This window comes from Elephantulus edwardii, unplaced genomic scaffold (genome assembly GCF_000299155.1).
Source record: "Elephantulus edwardii isolate Elephantulus edwardi_28Jun2011 unplaced genomic scaffold, EleEdw1.0 scaffold00050, whole genome shotgun sequence".
Taxonomy (NCBI): Eukaryota; Metazoa; Chordata; class Mammalia; order Macroscelidea; family Macroscelididae; genus Elephantulus; species Elephantulus edwardii.
In genome coordinates this window covers 2743972-2764093 of record NW_006399800.1, presented here as the reverse complement: position 1 = coordinate 2764093, position 20122 = coordinate 2743972, and the positions used below count along the sequence as shown (strand labels likewise).

The window sequence follows — 20122 nt, the reverse complement described above, 5'->3', positions numbered from 1 at the left end:
CACCTGGAGCCCCCACTCCGGAGAACTACGACTGGCTCCCCATCGTTGAAACCTGACATGCGTTAAAGACAGTAAAGCAAATAATCATCAATATTGGATGGGCTGAGATTAGCGACGGGGAAGAGGGAGTCCTTCTAGATTAATAATGCATTGAGGACTCCTTCAGAGGAAGGATAAATTATGCAAGGCACGACTGCTCAGGCACGGGAGGGGAAAAGAATAGTTCTTTAATCTGAGGGTTGCTTAGAACTCATTGGCCTGAACTCTCCCTGGTTTGGATCCCGGCAGCAGCCTGGCTTACTGTCCCTGAGCTAGGCCTCCTTCTCAGCATGGAGGGGATCCTGCTGTGACACCCCCCCCACCCCCACCACTTGTGGAATAGTTTGAAGCATCTGATCAGCCAGGTAGGAATCCCAGAGTTTGGAGTCTTTGATCTCTCACTGTGACCTCTAGATGTAGCTTAGATGCTACTTCTTCCAGGCAGCATTCCCTGATTAGCCGCTGCACTCTCCGAGGGCAACATTTACTTGGATATTCTGCTTCCTTGATCTAAAATGCCTGCTAATATGCACTAAGATATTCGCCCCTTCATTTCCTGATACGGGGTACGCTACACAATCAGAGGTCGGTCCATCATGGCTCCATTGATAGTCATTTTCCTTCAACAGTGTACAAAATAAAGCTGTACCTCATAACCAGTGTTTGGTTTTTTGTTTTTTGTTTTTTGTGTTTTTTTTTTGTACTTGAAGAACTATGGAAGAAGGTTAGAGCTCTGGTGGTCTAGTGGTAAGAAGTTACACTGCCAAACCAAAGGTGAGCGGTTTGAATCTACCAGCTGCTCTTTGGGGGAAAAGATGAGCACTCGCTTCCTAAAAGATTTACAGTCCCTGAGAACATTCTGGAGTGTCAGTTAGGACTTGATGGCAATGAGGTATGGTAGAAGGTCTGTATAAGTGGGCCCAAGTTCAAATCCTTGAGGAATGAAGTTAAAGGTTGTCTCTGTTCCATCCTCAAGGACCAGCCCTATAGCCACCAGTGTTTGTTGAATGACCAACTATGAATGCTCAGGTCATATATAGGGCAGGTCTCCTGACTCCAGGATACCCTTAGGACAGCCTCTGCCCCTTCCCTCCACCCCTGCAGTCGGCAGTGCCCAGCACTCAGCCCCTGAGACATATTTATTTCCACTGAGGTCACAAACGCTTGCAGAGATCCTTCCACTGTGGTGACCAGAGGCTCCTGCATGCTTTGTGGATAATGAGAAGCTGGGAATGAAGAGGGGCCAGGTTAAATCCTGGCTGTCCCAGTGCCAAGGCTGCAGAGTTCTCCTCCTGGCCTAGGACAAACAGTGGCACCCACTGTCCTTGTGGCCAGTCCTTCTCGAACTGTACCCCAGGCCAGACAAGAGTGGAGAGGCACACAGGAGGCTCTCCCCACCTTCACCGCTCCGATAAAGGCAGCTGTGATAAAGGCAGTGGAGATAAAGGCTGTGGAGGCATTTATCTGGGGGCCGACAGCCTCATTTATTACCAGAGGGTGGTGCCAGCTGGAGCATGAAGCAGGGAAGGAAGGGAGCTTGGAGGGGTGATCCAGAGAAGCTTGGGCTCTTCTAGAAGCAGATGGGGGCTCTGCCCGAGAGTCCCCAAGCCCCAGAGGACATAGCACAGGGAGATCTTACCCCCAGCCAGCGCCCTAGTGAAGGGTCTGCCATCTGTCCTTTCACCCTCACCAGCATCATCACCACCACCTCCAAAATGGACAGAGATGTTTCCAGACTTGTTAAAATTCCCATGGTGGCTCGGGATGGGGGTCAAAACTGCATGAGGTTGAGCACCACTGGTTTAATTCCACTCTCTAGTCCCAGGACTGGTCATCTACAAGGTCCTTCTAGTCCTATCCTGTGGCACTAACCCCTAATTCTGTCCTAGGGGCCCTATCTCTGGGGCCCTTGCAGTAGGGGAGCTGCATGGTTAGGTGGAAAGTGTGTAGGGAAAATGCTTCTCGGGACAACACCCCCTGGGCCTGTGGTACCGCAGGCTCCATCACTTCCAGCATTGCAGTCTTGTGAGGCTTTGTCTCTCCCCATCTGAGGCTCTCAGGATTCCTCCTGGCTCCTGTGAGAGGGTGTCTCAGATGGGCTCAGCTTCAAAGTCAGGCAGCCTGGTGTGGTGCACAGAGCCAGAAGAGAGGATTTTAGTCCTGGCTCAAGTTGTGTAGCTTCTGCTTCTCCTTTTGTTCATCCAAGTGGCTAGCTGAGCTGATTGCTGACCCGGATCCGTCTTATCTCTGGAATGCCGTTCTGCTGGGCTGGGCTGGGCTGGCGGGGACCTGAGAAGCCCTCTCTCCATCACTGACCACCCAGTCCTCCTCCGGGTTCACCTCTCCCCAGCTCTTACCTGATAGTGTTGTCGGCATCACAGGGACAGGGAAGGGTGCAGCCTGGGCCATGGAGGCCCTCGGGGCACAGCCGCTCTTGGCAGTTCGGGCCCTTGTATCCCGGCTCACACTCACAGGCGCCCGAGGCAGGTGAACACTGGCCCCCATTGTGGCAGTCACAGCGCTGTGAGCATTGGAAGCCAAAGGTCCCAAAAGGGCACTCCTCCTGACACCTTCAAGGAGGAATGGACACTATGAGCGAGGCTCCTCTACTCCCTTTGTACACCCACCAGCAAGCCCTCCACTTTGCCTCCAGCTTTAAGCCTGGGACACTCCACTCTCCAACTCTACTCCTCCAGGAAGTATTCCTTGACTTAGCTCATCCCAGTCAGTTCCATTCTTCTTGCCAATCTGCTCAGTCACCCAGCACTGAGTTCATACCATCACACTTCATCCATTCTGAATTTTATATATTTAAAATATACATTAACAAAAAAAATACATCAACATCTCTGAAATCAGGTAAATCTTAACATTGACGGTATATCATAATTTAATTATCAGTGTTTTTCTTTCTTAGTAGAAAATAAAACAATGCACTCTGTAATTGCTAGTACCTTAGAGTTGATGAAATGTAAGTTTATCTCTATTTATAATTGTTTGAGTGTTTGGATAGATGTACAGTCTTTTTTCTTATATTGAATAAAAAGGCCTCCTTTTTCATCAGCTTGGGGAATCTTTATGTTAAGAGCTATGCTTCCCTTCCTTGGGTCGGGGGTCCCCTTAGGGCAGGAGTTGAGATGATCCCATCAGCGCATGCACCTCCAAGGGTGAAGATTTCGCTGTGTCCAGTCTCCACTGTGGGCTGATACTCAGAGCACCGTGTGTGATGATAACTAGCTATGTCATGAACTGTGTAGGACTACTGACCCTCTCTGCAAGGTTGTGACCCTCACTGCTGACTAGCCAGCTCTCTGAACATGCCCTCCTCCTCCCTTGACCTGTCCATCCACCTCAACTGGCCTATAGCTGTTTCCAGAGGATGTAAATGCATTGTCACAGCCACTGGAGCCTGACTGGATAAAGGCAAATTTGAGGATAGAGATGTGCAACCCCTGTGTTCCCAAGACAAATGACAATGGCTCTGGACTCTGGTTTGTATTATCCGAGTCTCAGCACTGCTTCAGCGGTGCAGATAACCGAGACCTGACCTCACAGCACTCTGTGGCACTTTCTCCTCTGCCAAATGGGATGCTCATAATAGCTAAACTTCATCAAGGTGTTTGCATCAACCACGTACAAAGGAACCTGGCACAAGGACTTAAAAAGGACGGTTACTTATCATTATTATTGTTAATAATGTCTATGTAGTTTTTCTAACAGAACCAATCTAACTTTCAGAACTCAAATTCTGGAATGAATAAAGCTCAAATGTTGTAATAAATAAATAAAAAGAAGGAGGAATTTCAACATCTAATAGAATCTTTGACCTGGGGGATAAGTGTTTTTATTTTTATATTATCTCATTTTCTATATGTCTTCTATAACAATCAAGGGGGGAAGCAATAAAGGATGTTTTTTTAAAATATACAGCCCTTTTCTTTCTTAAATTTTGGAGAGCCACGGGTGGACCTAAATGTTCTCCACTGATGGGGCAGGAGGCACTTGGAGTCTGGAGTTCCTGTGACGAGTTTGCAGGGCCAGACCTTAGGATACAGTAAGGCCAGACAGCCAGCGCATGGTACCAGAGGAAGATATCAGGATTTGGGACACATGTTGCCTTATTATGTGCCAATGAGTCAGAAATGACTCATAGCTGACCCTCCAGTGGGTTTTCAGAGGTTGTAAATCTCAGAGAGAAGACAGCCTATCTTTCTCCTGTGCAGTGGCTGGCAGACTCTAACCACTTGCTTTTTGGGAACTCTAGTCTAGCAATTCCACATTTCAGCGTCTCTGTCTCCTTGTCCCCGTCTTTGTTGCATTTTGCCATTAAGGACAGTGGGAGGAAGAAAGCAACTGGTCAGTCTTGAGTTCCTTCCCTCTCAGAAAGCACTGTCAGTTCTCCCTGCCCAGAGCCATTGTGGTAAACTGCTGAATCTGCCAGGACAGAGGCCCAGCAGCAATAAGGATGGTAACCCCCCCTGTGTCACAGGACAGAGGCTTCAGCTGCTCAGGCCCTGAAGTGTGTCTCCCATATTCTCAGTATCCTCCCTCTGGAGTAGAGGAAGCTGAGATGTAGGGAGGCAAAGTAATTGCTCGAAGCTCAGATGGCCTGCAAGTGCCTGAGACGACTGCTGATGTTCTCATGGCAATTCTGGTGCATTTGAAATAATCTGGGGCCTCAGGAAGGGAAGGAAGGCAGAAGAGAGAGGGAGGAAGAGGGAAGAAAGAAGGAGGTGTCTAGAAAATGGATGGAAGATGGATGACAGGAAGGAAGAGAAGCATGGGGCAGCAAAGAGCGAAACTGAAGTAAGAAAGGAAAAAAGAGTGGGTAAAACCCTAGATTCTCATTAATGGAATTACCAGTCTCTACTTGGCCTAGTGGTAAGAATCTGTATTGCAATCTCAAAGGCATGCAGTTCGAATCCACCAGGATGGGCATTTTCCTCCTGTGTGATTAATTGCTTCTAAAAACCCGCTGGAGGGTCAGAGAAGAATGCACTATCTCCTCCCATGTGATTAATTGCTTTTAAAAACCCACTGGAGGGGAGCTCTCGTGGCCTAGTGGCAAGAAGCTGCACTACCATCTCAGAGGCACACAGTTCAAATCCACCAGATGCTCTGCCGGGGAAGGAGGGACAATCTCCTCCTGTACCAGTCAGATCTGATTTGATGGTACACACAAATAATAAAAAAATTTAAAAAAAAAACAAAAAAACCCACTGGAGGGTCAGCTATAGGTCTGTTCCAACTCGATGGCACTCAACACGACAATTCTGCCTCAGAGCTCTGGTGGTCTAGCGGCTAAGGAGTTAAGCAGCCAGCCCCAAGTCAGTTGGCTTGAATCCACCAGCTACTCTGCTGGAGAAAGATGGAAAGTCTCCTCCAGTGTGATTTACAGTCTCTGTAAGTGGACTGGAGGGTCAATGATGAGTTGGTTTCAACTCCACGACAATGACTTTGATTTTTTTATTCTGCCCCAAAAAGGAGCCCTGGAGAAGCAGTGGTTAAGTTACAAACCAAATGATCGATGGCCCAAACCCACCAGCTGCTCCACAAGAGAACAGTTTGTTTCTGTTGTTGTTGTTGTGTATACTGTTGAGTCAGACCCTCCAGTGTGTCTTCAATTAATCACACAGGAGGATATAGCTCATCTTTTTCCCATGGAGTAGCTGGAGGATTCAAACTGTGTGCCTTCGGGATTGCTGCACAGCTTCTCACCATGAAGTCACCAGATATAGAAGATATAGATATACACTGATTTATAGATTTGGAAAGCCTATAGGCAGGTCTATTTGGTCCTATGGAGTTGTTATGAATTGAAATCAATTCAATAACAATGGGCTCTTCAGTTTTTTTCTCAGAAGGAGTCTTGGTGGTACAGTAGTTAAAGCACTTACCAGCCAGCTAGCTATAAGTTTGGCTGCTTGAATCCTGCCACTCTGTGGGAAGAAGATGAAGCTGCCTGCTTCCTTAAAGATTTACAGCCTTGGGAATCTTGTGGGGCTGTTCTGTGCTATCATACAGGGTCCATGAATTGGGGTCTGTCTGATGGCAGTGGGTTTGGATTTTTGGTTTTCAGCACTGCCTCAGGATGGGCGTCCCCAGGAGCCATGGGGCTTAGTTTGCTTTAGATGTTTCACGTGTCAGGGAGCAAGGTCAGACCAGGTCCCTTCCACTGAGCCATCCTGCTCGCTTGAGCCGAGCAGGACCAGACCAAGCACCGGACACTGAGCTTCCACACTTTATCGTACTTATGGGTGATTGATTCTACAGGCCCAGAAAAAAGAGAATCTGGAAATGAAACACTGACAACTTAATCTATTTACATAATCAGCGCCCCCCCCTTCCTTTTTTCCCTTCTCACAATTTAAACAACTTATTTATTTAGAGATCAAGCAACGGATGCTAATGAATTTTACACAAAGCATGCTAATAATGGGCCCGTGGAACAGAAGGGTAATCACAGCAGGAATTAGTTTTCTACTTAAACATCCTTCCTTTGCAACATATCAATCTAACGTGTCCGATATTGCCATTAACAAGCAGATACATTGCTCAATTAAATTACAAAATGAGCTGCAAAGCCCTCGTTACGTTTCGTGTTTAATTTACACTGGTTTCTGCCTATCCGGGGAGGCCTGCATTATTACACCCGCTCAGCGTTAATATGCTCAGCGATGATTTGGGGTGGGTTAATGCAGCTGTCACCTTCAAAATGAATGGAGGCAATTTGATAAAATACTAAATGCCAGGCAGCCCTGTTTTGGTGTGAACCCAAATGCTACCAACCTTCCAACTGTACTCTTCTGTGGCCAAATGCTGAAGCTTGCTGGGGTGACTCTAGGCTTTTGGGGTGCTCCTTCTGCCCCAGAATCAAGACAAGGTTCCACTACAAAGAAGGAGTTTAGATTGTTTCTCCATTTGGGACATCTTGGCAGTGAAAATCAAGAAATGAAAGAGGTGGCTGGCTGGAGGTCTGGGCCTGCTCATATCCAACAACAAATGCACTATGTTTCTTCTCATATATAGGTGAAGGGGAAAAGGTGTCCTGTCTTTTTGGGAGGTCTCCCTGACTCCTGTTTCTACTGGCTTATCTGGGGACTTTCCTTCTTTGGGAGAGATGGTGAGGATGGAGACATGAATTTCAGTACTGCAGGTCCTCCAGAGATCCAATCTCCGTCAGAGGTCAGGGAGGAGTAGGTCTCAAACGGCAGCCTGAGAAGCTCCCGTAGATGAGTACTGGCTTGCAAAGGGATCAGATCTTGTTTACAAGACCTTGGTCTGCAGGTTAGCAAGTAGAAGGATTAGAGTAGAATATCTTTCCCTTGTGGACATTACTAAGGATCTGAGAATTCTGATTTGATTAGCCAGCTCAGGATGGACTCCTTGGTTAGCTCAACTTCAATCCTTGCTTCTTCTTTTTCTTAAATTTATTTTTATTTTACATTGGTTTGCATACAAAACTCTTATCTCATTAGTATACTTTTGGATGGCCAATAGATACCACACTGAGATACCATTTTACCCTAGTAGCAGTGGCAAAGTTTGACAGGATGGCAAGCAATAAATGGAGAGGATGTGGAGAGATTGGAACTCTCTCTCATACACTGTTGGTGGGATTGTAAAACAGTACAACCACTCTGGAAGGCAGTTTGGCATTTCCTCAAGAAGCTGAACATAGAAATTCCACACGTAATAGCTGAATGTAGCTATTCCACTGCTGGGAATCTCTGCTTCTTGATGTTACCTGGGTAGGGAAGGCAGAGGGGTGGCAAGCACACATTTCTCTGACCTGATCTTGTCCAGAAATGAATCTTAGGTCCTATGAAAGCATGATCCAGTGTGTGAGAGCCTCCTCATCAATGTCCTTTCTCTGTGTAGAGGGACATGTGTGGCTGAGGCTGAGAGGGAGGAGACTTGGCCTATAGACACATGTCCTCCCCTCCAGTTCTGAATTCACTCACCATCAGACATTAGTTGTTGCATCTCCCTCCTCCATCGCACCTACCCTGCACCCCTGCACACACTTCTCTGGTTTATAAATCTGCATGCACAGCCACTTCTCAGCTGCACATGTTGCGGATTATCCGCTCTGCATGGCTGTTTTGCTTCTAGGAGACTGTTGCTTTGGTCTGTTTACCCTCAGCCCACAAGCATTCTGAGGACGTAAACTGATGCCAGTGCCTTTTGGGCAGAATTCATAACAGGAAGAAAAATCCACTGCTGGAAGAAATGCAGCGATGGATGTGAGCTGATTTTGTACTCTCTGCTTCTTCCGATCAGCTGTGCTATTGCCTCCCTGCCTTTGCACAAAAAGTAGAGAGTGGGTAGAGAAAAGTTAAGCTCTGCAGACTGAAGGTATGGAAGGAGAGGTTGGTAAGTCTCCTTGATTGGAGGCTTCTCACTGCTTTCTGAGAAAGAAGCTGGACAGTCGGCCAAGAGCATGTGTGAGCTGACTTCTTAGCAGTTTTATGCACAGTCGTGTTGACCATCAGCAGTGTGAGTGTGAGTGTGATAATGAACGCCCATCCTTACCTGTCGCCCATGTAGCCGGCGGTGCAGTGGCATTGCCCTGTCACGTGGTCGCACTGCCCTCCATGATGGCAAGGGCAGTCCTGGCTGCAATTCTGGCCAAATGTCCCTGGTGGGCAAGGCTGGGCACACACAGCTCCCTGAAACAGAGAAAGGGCACATGCATGAGTGGAGCTCTTGAGATGCCATCCTAAGGCCTTTCTCTCCAGGAAGGGCACCAAAAGTGACAGTCCTAGGAGGCACCCATTTCTTTACTGAAAGCTTAAAAAGCAGCAAAGAAAGCAGAGCGTCATGGCTTTAAAGCCCTCATTGTCCAGATAGGAAGACTGAGGCCAACTGCTCACCCACTTATTCATCCTACACTAGTGAGTGCCAACTGCACAGTGCGGGACACCAGAGATAGACAAATTGAGTAAGACTTGATTTCTGCTCTCCTAGTCTTCTGTGGGAGACAAACAAGGAAACAGACAAAGTATGAGGTGCTAAATGCTCTCACATTGGTAGAAAAGAAAGCATCAGGAAATTCAAAGAGGATTGTGAGGAGATGTGGGGGTCTAGAAATACACATTTATCGCCACCTCTATCCCAAACCCAGCACACATTTATAAGAATAAAGGAGGAAGGGGAGGCATAAACCTACAAGGATAGAGGAAAAGAGGAGCTCATAAAAGCTGTCACATTTTGGAAGATGGAAAATCAGACAGAGGAGAAATTACTGACTTGGCTTTCTGCTTTCTCAGCAATGCAAAGGGCGTGTGGGAAGAAATCAAGATGAAGGCCGTTTGAGTCTTTTGTAATCTCAGAAAAACTGAGGAGTTGGGACAGCAAGAATCCTTGAAGGCCAGGGTACAGATGTGGTGAGAGCAAACGAACACTGGAAAGTTTATAAAAGAGTCAATGAAACTCCAGATATCACCCCTCTCCCTCTCCCCCTCCCCCGGCTCCAAATAGCCAAGTGACTCCCCTTTCCCGTCTGGCAGAAGGCTGGTGGTTCATTGTTCCATACAGGCTTTGGATGATGCAGGGACACTAGGCACAGATGAGAGCTGGGGTGTTGTACTGAAAACGGGTGTCGTGTGGCAGTGCGACTGCTGAATGATCAGAATCTCTTCTCCCTTCACGTGCTCAGCTCCCATACTGCCTGCCAGCTTCTCCTCCCTCTGCTAACAGTCCTTCTGGGGAAACTCTGATGCACTTAAAAGAAAAGAGCTACAGATACTAACATGTGAGGGTCTTGTCAGTCAATAAACCTGGTTTGGTTCCTCATTTCAGGTTCCAGTCTGGTTTTTGCAGCTCACTAGATATTGGAAGTAAAACTAAGGTGTGAGAGATGTATAAAGACAAACAAAAGGAATGCAGCAAACTAAGAAAACTTTGAAAAAGAAAAACTAAAACCACCATTACAACCAAATACGGAATAATGACAATATAACTTATTAGGAGCTCTGCTGGCCTAGTGGTAAGAAGTTGTGCCACAGTCCTGAAGGCACACGGTTCGGATCTGCCAGCTGCTCCATGCGAGAAGGATGGGCAGTCTCCTCTCATGCAATTACCTGCCTCTGAAAACCCACCGGAGGGGTCAGCTATGGGTTGGTTCTGACTCAATGGTACACAACAACAATAAGAACAGCTCTCTTAAAAGTAATTATAAGAAAGATATTGAAGGGAGCTCTGGTGGCCTAGTGCAAGAAGCTGTGTTACAATCCCAAAGGAGTCCAGTTTGAATCCACCAGACGCTCTGCTGTAGAAGGAGGAGCAATCTCCTCCTGTGCCAGTTGGATCTGATTTGATAGTACACAACAATAAAAGAAAAGAAAGAAAAATACTGAAACTAAGAAAGAAATGGCATGCCCTCAAAAGAGATGACCCAAACCAGTAAAACATTCTTGAAAATGAAAAAGAAACTAAATGCCAAAAAGCAAACAGAAAGGTTGAAAGATAAAGTTGAAGACCTCTCTCACAATATAGAACAAAAAATACACGCCCCCCAGTGAAAACAAAACTGGGGGAGAAAAATGTAAGAGAATGAAGAGAACCTATCCTAGAAGACTGGCACTGATTTATAGGGATTTCGGACAGTGAGGCAGAGAAAAGAGAGAAAAAATTTTCTAGAATGAAAGAGTGTAATGTTTTTCTTCTAAAATTGTGGGGATCTACAGAGCACCTAGCACAGTAAGTGGAAAAGACCCAAGCGCAAGTTGAAGGGTGTCACTGCACAGATTCACATGTATGAAAACAGAAATAATCCTGAGGAGAATGGCCACATACAAAAGAGTAGAGGGGGGTAGACATTAGACTTCTTAACTAGAAGTTAAAAGTACATACAGCGCAGCCTTGGAAAAATTTGAGGAAAACTTGCTTCCATTCCAGAATCCTAAATGAACAATCAAGTAGGAAATTCAATGACGGTACTTTCAGAGGTGAGCAATCTCCACAAGTTAAACTTTCTGGGAACATTTTCTGAAGAAGTATTAGAAAATTTGTTCTAGTAAAATGTGGTTGATCAGTGATGGGTTTTGCTGAGCATTTTTTTTTCCAAAAGAAAAAAAAAAAACCAACACAAAAAACCCCACAACTTTTTTTAAAAAAGGAATTACAAAAAAACACCCACAAAAACCAATACAATACAGTTTCTGGGAAGCAGGGAATCCAACAGAATCAAGAGTCGAAAGGACGTCCTAAAGATGGCACCTGGGAATCAGACCTAGGAAGCAGCATTCAGACTGTGATATAAGAATGGGTTCAAAAGGCCTGGCCTGACATGAAAAAAAGCCTAAATCAAGACATGTCCTGATGTGTCTGACCTCACTGAGAGGATTTAAAAAGTTCAGTCAGAAATTACATAAATTGCTTAATGAAACACATGAGGTCATATTAACATAAAGAACTATTTAAACAAAAATTGTAATATAACTCTATTGGGAAGGTTGAGAAAAGTACTGTGTGCACGCACGTGCGTATGCGTGCATGTAAGACATACAGAGAGAGAGAGAGAGAGAACCTCTCTATTCTTCCTCAGCAGGAAATCAATAGACAATGAATGCTTAAAAGGGAAAAGTCAGGGAACAGTAGTAATTAATATTGTATAGAAATATGGAGGGGCATCTAAAAGATTTTAAAATAAGCTACCTCTGGACTCTGGTGGCCTACCGGTAAAACACCATGCTGTAATCCCAAGGTCCTGCAGTTTGAATCCCCTAGCTGCTCTGTGGGAGAAGGATGGACAATCTCCCCCAAAGGATTTACTGCTTCTGAAAACCTGTCAGTCAGCTACTATGACTCATTTTCGATGGCACACACTACCACCATCACCAACCACCTTTGGGGAGTGGAATTGGTGAACCTGGATGAGTACTACTCTAAACAGAGAGTTTTAGCTATCTAGTTAGTTATTTTTAATTTTAGTATAACATTTGAAATGATATACAGTGCTGGGGTAATGAAAAAGATCTTTTCTCAACTGTCTTTACGAGTTTGTCAGTATGTTGAAATAGGTGTGTGAAAGGTCCTGGAAGCCTTTTCTGTGATTTAAAAGCTGCACATTCAACAAGTGAAGGTGATTGTGATGAAGAGTTTGTGTTTGGAGAAACTGGTTCAGGGCACTCCGGGGGCCTGGCTGGTAAGGAGTTGTGCTGTGAACCCAAGGTTGGGCCTCTCTGCCAGTTGAATCCACCAGTGGCTCCTGGGGAGAAAGACAGGCAGTCTCTTCCAATGTAATTTATAGCCTCGGGAAAGCAGTTAAGAGTCAGCTATACCTTGCTTTCAACTCAATGGCAATGAGTTTTGAGGGGCTGATTCAAGCATTTTAAAGTGAGGACAAATCTACGTATCATTAACAGGCAATTTAGCTTGCTTGGCTCCACAATCAATATTCTTGGTATCATCAGCCAGGAAATGAAAGGACAAATTTCACTGGGAAAATCTGCTGTCAGGGACCTCTCCAGAGTGCTGAAGAGCAACGATGTCAGTCTAGAGACTAAGGTGCACCTGATCCAGGTCATGGTCTTTGCAATTACTTGCTAAGTTTCAGAAAGCTGGACAGTGACTAGAGATGATAAAATCAAGAAGAAATGATGCCTTTGAGTTGGGGCCCTGGAGAAGAGTATTGAATATACCATGGACTACTAAGAGAACAAACAGGTTCATCCTGGAGGAGTCAAACCGGGCTGCTCTTTGGAGGCAAGGATTCTAAAGCTCTGTCTGATATACTTTTGGCATATTGTAAAAAGACACCAGTCCTCGGAGAGGGACATAATTCTTTGAAGGGTAAAGGGATGGTGCAGGAGAGGAAGATCCTTGATGAGATGGACTGATTCAGTGATGGGGTGATGGGGGTAGGTGTGTCTGAGACAACAAAATTGGCTCAAGGTAGACTAGGTTTAAGAGCTGTTGGACATAGGGTTGGAGTTGACTCAACAGCACATAACAATACAACAACAAAAGGCAATTAAGGGTTGTCCTTAAACTGGTTGATCCTAAACTGAGAACAGTTTCTAAATTTTGAAAGTTCATCAATCAGAAATCTGACATTGTTCTTGTGGCCCCTTCACCCTCCCTCTCACTCAGAGGTAATTATTTATTTTATGGAGACTGAGGATTATCCCACAATTAATCAATTAGTTTGGCACACAATTATTAAGCAATTGTTAACAGTGAGGGAGCGAGTAGTTTATTTAGGAAAATACGGCCAGGCCAGAATTATCCATCAAGATCATCAAACATACTTGGAATGAATTAAGGAGCAGGCTTTAGCCCCAATTTCTTCTCTACTCACAGGGTCTGGAAGAAGTGTTGGTGGGGGCGGGGAGTGTCAGAGAAGTAAGAATAGACGGGGTCAGAGACCATAGTCAAGCACCATGAAGAGATTGTGAGGACAGGGACAGAGAACATGTCCATGCTCAGAGTAGGGTAATTTCTCATCCTGGAGGTGGTTGGGGTACCCATGCTTGGCAGGGGCCCTGCCTGTCTCACTGTTCCCCATGAGCTCTAAGGATGTTTCCTGGAACAGAGGAGTCTTTCCGGCTTCTGTCCGAGTCAGTCAACTATAGTCCTGGGCTGGACAAAGGCACTTGGACCTTGAAAAAATGGTTTCTCACACACACACACACACACACACACACACACACACACACACACACACACGATGCAGATGTCTCTTCTCCATGTCACTAAGGCTTCTTTCAGGACCCCTAAGAGGCCAGTAGGGATGCCTGAAGCATATAATGCTTCTTTCCAGTATTGCCTGGAGAAATCAAGCATCCTTGAAACTTTTCTGACAAGTGGACAAGTATCTACACTTGGGATCCCCTAACTTCTCCTTAGTCACCTCTGTCCATCAGGTTTTGATTTATAACAATGCTGAAGGACTGAGCAGAACAGCCTGATAGATCCCCCACCCCACCCCCTGCCCAGGCTATCAAGCTTTATGGGACCAGACTGCCACATCTCCCTCTCCAGAAAAAGTAGTTTTGAACCACTGACCTTTCATTTAGCAGCTCAATGCTTAACCAATGGTGCCACCAGGGCTCAAAACCCAAACAAAAAAAGACAAACCAAGGCCAAACCCAGTGCTATCAAGTGGAGTGGTTAATCCTGTCTTCCAGTAGTCATAAAGATTAAGTGAGAATGGAGATGTGAAGAACCGGTGCCTTGAAGAGAGAGCACTTAATTATTATTCATTAGACCCACGTTGACACTCCCTGAGGCAGAATGCAGCTGGAACCTGGTAGAACCTGGGACTGAGATGATCAGATAAGCACCCTCCTAATGTGGATGGAAGAGCAGCCTTGTAAAGAAGAAACAGGGGGAGAGAGTCAGCAGGAAAGTGTCAGCTGAAGAGGGAACAGTGGCCTGATGGCTGTGGTCAACTGAGTCTGCATCTCTCCTTGTGATGGGATCTGGAGCTGAGTGACACTGGAGATGAGGCTGAGGTGATACCCTGTTCATTCAGGATCTTATTTTTCAAACCTTTTTTTGCAAACCACGTAACCCCCTCGACTCATTAGTTTCCCGTGCCCGTTATGTGCATCGTGTGCATGGGCTCATTATTAGCAGAGGCATATTTTATGCAAAAAAAAAAATGGTGAACCGAATGATTTTGTCAAATCTGGAAACCAGTCACACTTTGAGAGGGGCCCTGGCTAACTGGAGCACAAAAAAAGAAGGCCAAGTGGTGAAAGGACTTCAAGTCAAGCCAATTTGCCTGGAGAAGAGACAACTAAACCTCTCCAAACATCTGAAGGCTTTTCTAATTATCACATGTCCCTAGACAGTACGGATGCCCTCAATAAACAATGCAGGGTCGAGGCGGGCACTGGGAGGCGGTCCAGGCCACAGGCCTTGGCTCGGAGTTCCAGGAATCAGAATCACACAGTCATCCCATACAATCACCTATGAGTCTACAAGCTCAGCTACAAATACCATTGCTTGACCCTACTTCCCATCCCTTCCACCCTCTCCTTCATTCATACCCTTTGGGTGGGTGTGGGTGTGTGTACACACCATATCTAGCTCCCACCATCAAGACTGGGAACTCTTAGTCACACACATCACTTCCGGTCTCCCCTTCTGTCCCGCAGTGCCCATTCTCATCAAACTACTACTGGTTTCTCTCTTTTGAAAGGTAATCTCTCATTGCTGTTGAGTTGGAATTCACTAATAGCAGGCCCTCTATTGGGTCTTCACAACTGCAAAATGCACAGGAGAAGACTGTCCATCTTTCTCCCAAAGAGTCACTGGTGGATCCGAACAGCCAGAGCAGCACTGCCTTTTGGTTAGCAGTGCAGTTCTCTATGGACTAGGCCACCAGGCTCCACGAAATAGATCAGTGTTTAGAAAAAAAAAAAGCAGCAAATTCTCGGGCTCTCTGTAAAGTCCCCTCCCGGAAGGGCCCACCTCAGCTGTGCACGAATTGTGAATTTGGGGGTCAGGAGTCCCTGAGGAGTCTTACAGGTCAGAGTTCCTCTTCTCCAGCTCTGTGAGTCTCTCTGTCTTCTGGGTGGGCCGCTGATAGGGTGTGTATCAATCATATGCTTTAGAGCTCAGAGTTGGGAGAATGCATGGATGGGACTCAGGTACAAAGGAGGCAATGGAGGATGATCAAGAGTGACCTTCTCCCCCCCCCGCCCCCCGCCTTCTCCTTGGCCCCAGCTGTCCCTGGGAGGAGCCTCAGGCTCGAACTGCAGCTTCATTATCGCATGACTCTGCGAGCACAAGGGGTATTAATAATTCATACAAATCTGCAAGTTAAATGCTGTGTCAAAAATAGAAACGCTATTGTCTATAATAAAATTAAAAACATAAAGTCCTCAAATCCAAAGGTTTCTATCGACAAGAGTTTCCTGTCATCTGAAAGAATAAATGGTTTAGTGTGTACAGGGGGCTTCTGAAATATCAAGGCTACGACACTGGGTCGAGAGAAAGGCAGATGTCTGAGTTAAACAGCAATCGAGCAGAGATTTGAGGGAGAGGGAGACTATACAAGTACTCAGGACAATACACTCTCCCTCTTGGTGTTCTGGATCCAACAGCTGCCCCAACTGGGAAAAGTCTTCCTTGAGATTTAATTTACAGCCTCAGAAACACACTGGAGGGTCAACCATGAGTCGGTTTTGACTGAACGGCATTGTGGGAGGGGAAAAAAATAAATTCCCCATGTGCCGGCTTCTCCTGCCCCTTCCTGGGCACCAGGCTCCCTCACCTCAGTCAATCCTACGACCCTACACACTCAGAGTAGGCCTCCAGCCTTGCTCTCTCCCCACCCCATTCCAACCCCATCTCCCTGCTCTGCCACCAGGACTCAGAGGCTCACACTGTCTGGAGATGGATTTCTGGAAGTTGACTAGAGATGGGAGGGGTTCTCCTGAGAATACCTTAGAGGAAAAGGGCAGGTATGGAGAGATGGAAGCAGCTCTCTGTCCTCCTCAGAAGACGCAGACAGACAGACACCAAGGTTGGATTCTAGCTCTACCTCAACACCAATCTGCAGTGTGTGACCTTGGAGAGGTCACTTACCCTCCCTGGGCTGCAGTTTCCTCATCTGAGAAGGGAAGGTATTGACAAGCCACTGATGTCCAAGCCTCCTAAAGATGGGTTACTGTTATGAAGTGCCACTAGGTCAGAACCAACTCATAGCCGACTCTCCAGCAGGTCTTCAGAGGCAGGTCTTCACATGAGAGGAGATTGTCCATCCTTCTCCCTCAGAGCAGCTGGTGGATTCGAAACGTGTTCTTTTGGGCTGACAGTGAAACTCTTTTCTACTAGACCACTGGAGCTCAGCGCTTAAAGATGGGAAGCCCCATTTTTCTGTGAAATCATACTAGAATCTCAATAGAGGAAATAAATTAAAATAGAGGAGTAGGAAAGGGGGCCCAGAGCCCTAATTATTAAGCTCCCTGTCCCACCTCCACCCTCGAGGGTTTAGTGAAACTCTGAAGGAAATCCTACAGCCTCGATCAATTACTTTCAAATGCAGACCTGCAGAGTCATCGGGGGAGCTTATTAAAAATAGAAATTTCTGAGTTCCAGAAGTTCTTGGGTCAAGAAACCTGGGAATTGGAACTTGAACAACTTCCCTGGTGGCCGCTTCTGTGCAGCCAGGCTTGGAGGTAGCTGGCCCGGCTGTTCCCCAAAACCTTTTTCTGCTCTAAAAAATGTTGACAGTCTGCGCATTGAGTCGATGGGTCCTCTAGGCGTTGCTCCTGCCTGCCTCATGTGACCTCAGCATTCACAGCCACCTGAAATATCCGGTTCAGCAGCCGTTGTCCCCTCTGGCTTTGTGCAGCATCAGGCCCCTAGGAGGTGGCCAGTGGTATCACTAATCATCCCCAGAAATAGGGTGTGTTACAGAGACTCACAGGCAGGGGTTTGGGCCAGGAAGGCCAGCCTCAGCCTACTGGCTGCCTCTGAGGAGCCTGTGTATTCAGGGGCAACGACAGGTGGAGCGTAAATGAGGCTTGTGGATCATCTGTGGCCTCCAGGGATACGAAACCAGCAACTGCACAGCTCTTCAGCATTTGCAAAGCACTCTGACATGCACTGCTTGTGAGCATCCCAGCAACTACAGAGGTTACTGCTGTGCAGGTAAAGGAGTAGATGACCGAAGTAGTTGAGGGCTTTTGTGCAGGGCCAGCAGCAATGTGAGAGCTGAATTTAGGCCTGGGAGATTATAAATCCCATCCTTCCTTACTACAATAGGGTACTCTGGGGGTATAGCCAACAGAGTAGAGCTGCTAATTCAGAGCTTGTACTTCTCTGCTGGTTTGAATCCACTAGTTGCCTCATGAAAGAAAAATAGGCAGTTTCCTCCTTGTGTTAAAGATTTACAGCCTTGGAAATACACAGGAGGGCCAGCTGTGAGGTGGAACCAAATGGATGGTAATAAGTTTCTTTAATACAAGGGCTGCTTCCAGTTACAGGACCCGAGCTGCTTCAGAATCACCTGGTGCACTTGTTAAAGGGCAGATTTGCCCACAAAACCTCCCTCATCCTGGATCCATAGAAGCAGAGCATGTACGTGTGTCATAGAAACCGAGGCTCATAAATTCTAGAAATTCAGACAGTCCATACTCTGCTGTCTCCTCTCTCCCCCAAGCCTTGGCTATGACCTTTCTGTCACATTGGGCTCGGAGCCCACAGCAGCTCATGTCAGTCCTCCTGACCAAAATAGAGCCAAATCTTTTGGGAAAAATTCAACTCCTTTTACATGAAGACCTACAGTTCCAGAGACATTAAGTAACTCGTCTCAGGACACAAAGCACTTAGATGACAGATCTGGGATTCTAAGCTGTGCTCATGGCACTACTAGCAGTGTCTAAGGATGCCCTGTGACCACAAAGGAAGGAGAGAAATCGCAGTGGGAGAGAAAGCTAGCCCTCCACGAGGCATGTGCACACCCAGCTCCTGCCGGCCCACCTACCGTCCAGCCGGGGTGGCAGGCGCATTCACCAGTGATGTGGTGGCAGGTGCCCCCATTTTGGCAGGGACAGCGCAGCTCACAGTGAGCCCCATGGCTCCCAGGCGGGCACAGCTCCTCGCAGCTGCATGGGGGAAATCAAAGTGTTAGAAAGGACAGCATTCAAGTGAGGCAGGGGCAGGACCTCAGGGCTGCCAGCTCCAGTGTTCCTAAGTTCCCCAGGAATTAGTGCGTTCACAGCCAGTGGGGACTGTGTTAGGCCTGGAGGGTGGCGATCTGAGACTAGCCTGGGTCCCCCTTGGAGTCAGGACATAGGAAACTGCTGCGCCCATCACCTTGTCTACCAGCAAGGAATCAGGAACCAGGTTACTCAGTAAAGGTGGGAACAGCGACACCTTCTTGACCCCACCCACCTGCTTGACCCCGCCCTTCAGGCTCCGCCCCCACAGACCTCCCCCCCAATCAGGCCCCACTCTTCCGGCTGGTGCCCCTCCCAACCCATTCCGACGCTGCCCTGCTGCCCTTTTACTCACTAAACGCCGGTGTAACCCGGTGCGCAGAGGCACTCGCCCGTGCGGGGGTCGCAGCTGGCGCCGTGGCGACACTGGCACGGGAGCTGGCAGCCCTTGCCGTGCGTTCCGGGTGCGCAGAGCTCCTCGCAGCGCCAGCCGCGGAACCCGGCGGCGCACACGCAGGCGCCCGTGATGGGGTTGCAGAGGGCGCCGTTCTGGCACTGGCACCGGTTGCTGCAGTGAGGGCCCCAGTGGTCACTGTCGCAGCCTGTAAGGGAGGAGACAGTCAGGGCTGTGGAGAAGACTTGGGAAGATGACTCAACCAATGCTTATGCGGTCTTCACATTCCTGCATCATTATAACAACTTGGATTAAAGAAAGGCTTGGGGGCTACCCTGGATTTCGTTATTTCTTCTTCCACCACAACACCCTAAAATCGCCAAGATACAGAGAGGCCTCAAAGCATCTTCAGAGCCCATCTCCCATTCTAGGCCATTTCCTCCTAACCAAAGGGCTGCACTAAAACCTATATTGAAGTTCTGCAGCCGCAGGCTGTCTACCTCCACTTTATCTTTGCTAAAAATAAAACTACTCTGGTTTGACTGTTGTCTTTGTTCAATCTGGTCAGGCCTTTTTGCCCAGATCTTCCTCTCCTCTTGTCCAATTGGGCCTTCTTGGAGCCTCCTCAGTAGCCCCCAGTCTGCTCACTGCCATTGGTTTGGATCAGCATCAGAGCTGACCCTCCAATGGGTCCTCAGAGGTTGTAAATCACACGAAATTGTCCATCTTTCTCCTTTGGGGCTACTGGTGTATTCGAACCGCGGACCGTGAGTACTGCCTCCAGTTAGCAACACAACTCCCTATGCTCTATGCCACTGGAGCCCCTTCCAGTCCGGCCTCAGTTCCCATCTTCTTTCGGCCCTTTTCTCTTTTCCCTATGCTCACTGGTTTTCTCACTTCTTGCATCTCACTCTGAGAGTATTTCTAATTCCCTAGCTCCTGGTCCTTGTCATTCTTCCCATCTCTGTCTCCTGCTCCCCCCTTCTTGTAATGCCTCCACCTCCAGGCTGCTTCATCTTCAGTTCCCTTTCATTATATGCCAACCAGCCAGCTTCAGAAGGAGCAG

The 20122-nt window shown here is 47.3% G+C and overlaps 1 protein-coding gene across 1 annotated transcript in view; it reads right to left on the bottom strand.

The window, feature by feature from the left end:
* MEGF11 (multiple EGF-like-domains 11) overlaps positions 1-20122 on the bottom strand; it is a 345864-nt gene that overhangs the window by 67918 nt on the left and 257824 nt on the right. Inside the window, exons 5-8 of the mRNA XM_006886638.1 lie at positions 19018-19264; positions 18488-18608; positions 8575-8711; positions 2397-2609 (exon numbers count right to left, since the gene is read on the bottom strand). Coding sequence (XP_006886700.1) covers positions 2397-2609; positions 8575-8711; positions 18488-18608; positions 19018-19264 — 718 coding nt within the window. The remainder of the gene's footprint in view (positions 1-2396; positions 2610-8574; positions 8712-18487; positions 18609-19017; positions 19265-20122) is intronic.